Genomic DNA, 3920 nt, shown 5'->3' with positions numbered 1-3920 from the left:
AAAGAAGGAATGGGGAGTGAAAGAGGGGGAGGGACAGAGAGGGAGAGAGGAATGAGGAGAAAGAGAGAGATGGGTAAGGAAGGGAAGGGAGACGGAGAGAGTAGAGAGAGAATCAGAGATACAGAGACAGAGCTTTGGGGTCTGGGTGCCAGTGGGTGTCACCACACCTGCAAGCACCCGCCTCACCTTCTGCTTGGATTCCTCCAGCATCTTCTCTCTGGCCTTGCGCAGAATTTTGGAGTGTCCCGATCTGGGAGCCAGTTCCTTGGCTTGCTGCTCCTTCAGGGCTTGCGTTTCGGGACTGGCCTGGATGGTGAACGGCTTCTCGATCCCACAGTCCCGGCTGTCATCCACAACTGGGAACAGAAAGACCAGTGACATCACTGCGTGGGCACCGCCATTTTATGTACGCTCCATTTATTTTACATCGGTGGGGGAAAAGGGTGACCTCAAACCAAGCTGCCTGACCCTCATTGCAAGCAGCGTTTACACAGCTGCCCGTACAACAGCAGGGTGGGATCACTCCAGGCAAACTCGAGCCGTGGACGGTTTGGGGAGGGAGGAGATACTTGAATGCAGACTCGCCCGGCAACAGGGAGCCTGCCGATGACAAAGGTCTTCCGCCTGCCAACAGCAACGCGATTGGCTCCGAGGGAGCTGAGCAGCTTCTGGACATGGACGGCGGTGGGGGTGGGGGTCGGACCTCTGAACAAGGAGCTCTCCCTTCCACTGCTTGTTCAACAAAACCCACAAGCCTTGCGTTCATATCCCCTCGTTGCTTGCTGAAGGCCAGAGACTTCACAGGTCGTGTGTCAGTCACTCTGCGCCTCCCTGCGGGTAAATGAGACCACCCAGCAGAAGGGAAACCCAAGGTTCAGCAGACCCTTGGAGCTCGAACCGATTTGCTTGAAACAGATAGAAGTACGTGACCAAATGGCAAGTTCACTCGGGAGACAGTAGTTCACGGACAGCGGTCTGCAGCCCTCCAAAAGCTGTGGCTGTGCTGCTTGCCAATGAATTGGAAGCAATTTAAGTCCTAACTTAGTTATCCAGCCACTCGGACCTGAAATGCGTCCATTCCGGTTTAAAATCAAACATTCAAACTGGTAACTTCACCGGATACAGCAGAGATTCCAGGGAAGCAACACTTCACGGCCATAAAAGGGTTTGGATGTGAACGCAGGAGGTACGGTTAGTACATTTGCAGACAACACCAAAACTCGGTGCTGTACAGGGCGGCGAAGAGGGTTCTCTCAGAGTACAGCCGGGCCTCGATCAGGCTGGCCGACGGGCCGAGGAGTTCAATCGAGAAAGGTGCGAGCGGTTGCATTTTGGCAAGGCGAGTCGGGGGCAGGGTGGAGACCTCTCTCGGTCCGGTCCTCAGAGCGACGCTGAGCGAAGAGACCTTGAGCCAGGTTCATAGTTCCGTGAAGGTGGAGTCGCTGGTGGACAGGGGCAGTGAAGAAGATCGAATGAAGAATCGTTTAGACTCGAAAGATGACCTTGATCCACTGTGATCTCCAGCGTTTAACGTTTCCGGTAGTGAAGGCACACTTGCCTTTCTTGGTCAGTGCTTTGAGTACAGGAGTTGGGAGGTCATGTTGCGGCTCAATTGGTTAAGCTACTTCTGGAATACGATGTTCAACTCTGGTCTCCGCGCCACAGGAAGGACGTTGTGAAATTTGAAAGGGTTCAGACAAGATTTACACTGCCAGGGTTGGAGGGCTTGTGCTATGGGGAGAGGCAGAATAGGCTGGGGCGATTTTCCCTGGAGCGTCGGGGACTGAGGTGTGACCTTACAGAGGTTTATAAAAGCATGGGGGGGCATGGAGAGGGTGAATAGCCAAGGTCTTTATCCCCAGGATGGAGGGAGTCCAGAATTAGAGGGGCACAGGTTTAAGGTGAGAGGGTAAAGGGACCCCGAGGGGCAACATTTTTACACGGTGCGTGTGTGGAATGAGCTGCCAGAGGAACTGGAGGCTGGTACAATGGCAACATTCAAAAGGCACATGGATGGGTCTATCCGGAACGGTTCTCTTCCTTCTCCACACCTCCTTCCATGCCCATAATCCCCCTCCATCCCCTCCTTTGATCATAGCCGCCCTCAGTCTGTAGTCTCCCTCCCCCTCCTCTGCCCATCTAGCTGAGTAACCAACACTCACCGTTGATGCGGTCAGCCACAAAGGGATGGTACAGCAGTGCTGGCCAGGACAGTCTCTGCCTGGGATCCTTGGTTAACAGACCCTGCAGGAAACACTAACCAAAAGAGAGACGCTCACAACGACAGGGGGCATGGTTGTATAGATCAGGAAGTACAATTCACCCCTGACAGTGCAGCACTCCCTCAGTCAGTACAGATCCCCCCTGACAGTGCAGCACTCCCTCAGTCAGTACAGTTCCCCCTGACAGTGCAGCACTCCCTCAGTCAGTACAGTTCCCCCCCTGACAGTGCAGCACTCCCTCAGTCATTACAGTTCCCCCTGACAGTGCCGCACTCCCTCAGTCAGTACAGTTCCCCCTGACAGTGCAGCGCTCCCTCAGTCAGTACAGTTCCCCCGACAGTGCAGCACTCCCTCAGTCAGTACAGCTCCCCCCCTGACAGTGCAGCACTCCCTCAGTCAGTACAGTTCCCCCCCCTGACAGTGCAGCATTCCCTCAGTCAGTACATTTCCCACCCGACAGTGTAGCACTCCCTCAGTCAGTACAGTTCCCCTGACAGTGTAGCACTCCCTCAGTCAGTACAGTTCACCCCCGACAGTGCAGCACTCCCTCAGTCAGTACAGTTCCCCCTGACAGTGTAGCACTCCCTCAGTCAGTACAGTTCACCCCCGACAGTGCAGCACTCCCTCAGTCAGTACAGTTCCCCTCCTGACAGTGTAGCACTCCCTCAGTCAGTACAGTTCCCCCGACAGTGCAGCACTCCCTCAGTCAGTAGAGTTCCCCCCCTGACAGTGCCTCTGTTCCCACAGCTGGGTGTACTCTCTCCCCACAGTCACGGACAGAGAGCTTACCTTGAAGTGGGGGCTGATGCCTTTTGGCCATTTAACAGGGTCCTTGATGATGATGCTGACCAGCTGGAAGATGCTGTTGGTGTAGAAGGGAGGAGTGCCCACGTAGAGTTCGTACAGAATGCAGCCCAGGGACCACAGGTCGGAAGTGTGATCGTAAGGCTTCTCCTCCACCAGCTCCGGGGACATGTACAGGGGGGTACCCTTGATCGAGGTCAGCACCAACGTCTGCAGGCTCATGGCCCGGGCAAAACTGGGGGCACAGACAGAGTGAGAGCGAGAGATGAAAGGGGAGAGAGATAGAGGGGAGAGACAGAGAGAGTAAGTGAGCAAGAGAAAGGCACAGAGAGAGAGTGTCACAGACAGAGAGACAGGACAGATGGAGGAAAAGACATGGAGAGAGAGATAGAGAGGGACAGAGAGGAAAACATGGAGAGGGGGAAGAGGAAGGACACGGAGACAGGAAGGAGCAGCATGGAACACATTCAGAATAAAACTCCGTCTCATCACCCCCACCTCAAATAAAAATGCATCTGCACTGTATGAACCGTATGCACAACATGAGACAGTGTGTATAGACAGTATAGACAGTAGCTGTCTGTTCAAGCCCAGTATACACACACACACTGCAGTACATCTATAGGCAACACCCGTACGTTACCACCTCCCCACCATTATCATTCCGAATTTGAAGGACACCGCACATCATTGTCCCTTTAAGAGGAAACTCGCATGGGTAAAAATTCAACATGAACAAAAGACTGTCTTACACATCCACACATGGAACACAACAAGCATTACACTCCATAATGTACAGCGCCCGCGGATTCCCGGTCCCTGGAGGGTGTGTAATTTACAGCACCCGCGGATTCCCGGTCTCTGGAGGGTGTGTAATTTACAGCCCCCACGGAT

The 3920-nt window shown here is 54.0% G+C and overlaps 1 protein-coding gene across 1 annotated transcript in view; it reads right to left on the bottom strand.

The window, feature by feature from the left end:
- Positions 1 to 3256, bottom strand: part of stk36 (serine/threonine kinase 36 (fused homolog, Drosophila)) — a gene marked incomplete at its 3' end in the record, with an annotated part of 6748 nt that extends 3492 nt beyond the window's left edge. The window contains exons 1-3 of the mRNA XM_043685015.1: positions 3012 to 3256; positions 2163 to 2256; positions 187 to 356 (exon numbers count right to left, since the gene is read on the bottom strand). Of these exons, the coding sequence (XP_043540950.1) occupies positions 187 to 356; positions 2163 to 2256; positions 3012 to 3248 (501 nt within the window). The remainder of the gene's footprint in view (positions 1 to 186; positions 357 to 2162; positions 2257 to 3011) is intronic.
- Between the last annotated feature and the right edge of the window lie 664 nt (positions 3257 to 3920).

This window comes from Chiloscyllium plagiosum, unplaced genomic scaffold, assembly GCF_004010195.1.
Source record: "Chiloscyllium plagiosum isolate BGI_BamShark_2017 unplaced genomic scaffold, ASM401019v2 scaf_81829, whole genome shotgun sequence".
Taxonomy (NCBI): Eukaryota; Metazoa; Chordata; class Chondrichthyes; order Orectolobiformes; family Hemiscylliidae; genus Chiloscyllium; species Chiloscyllium plagiosum.
The sequence above is the reverse complement of the archived record's forward strand: the minus strand, read 5'-3'. Positions and strand labels throughout refer to the sequence as shown.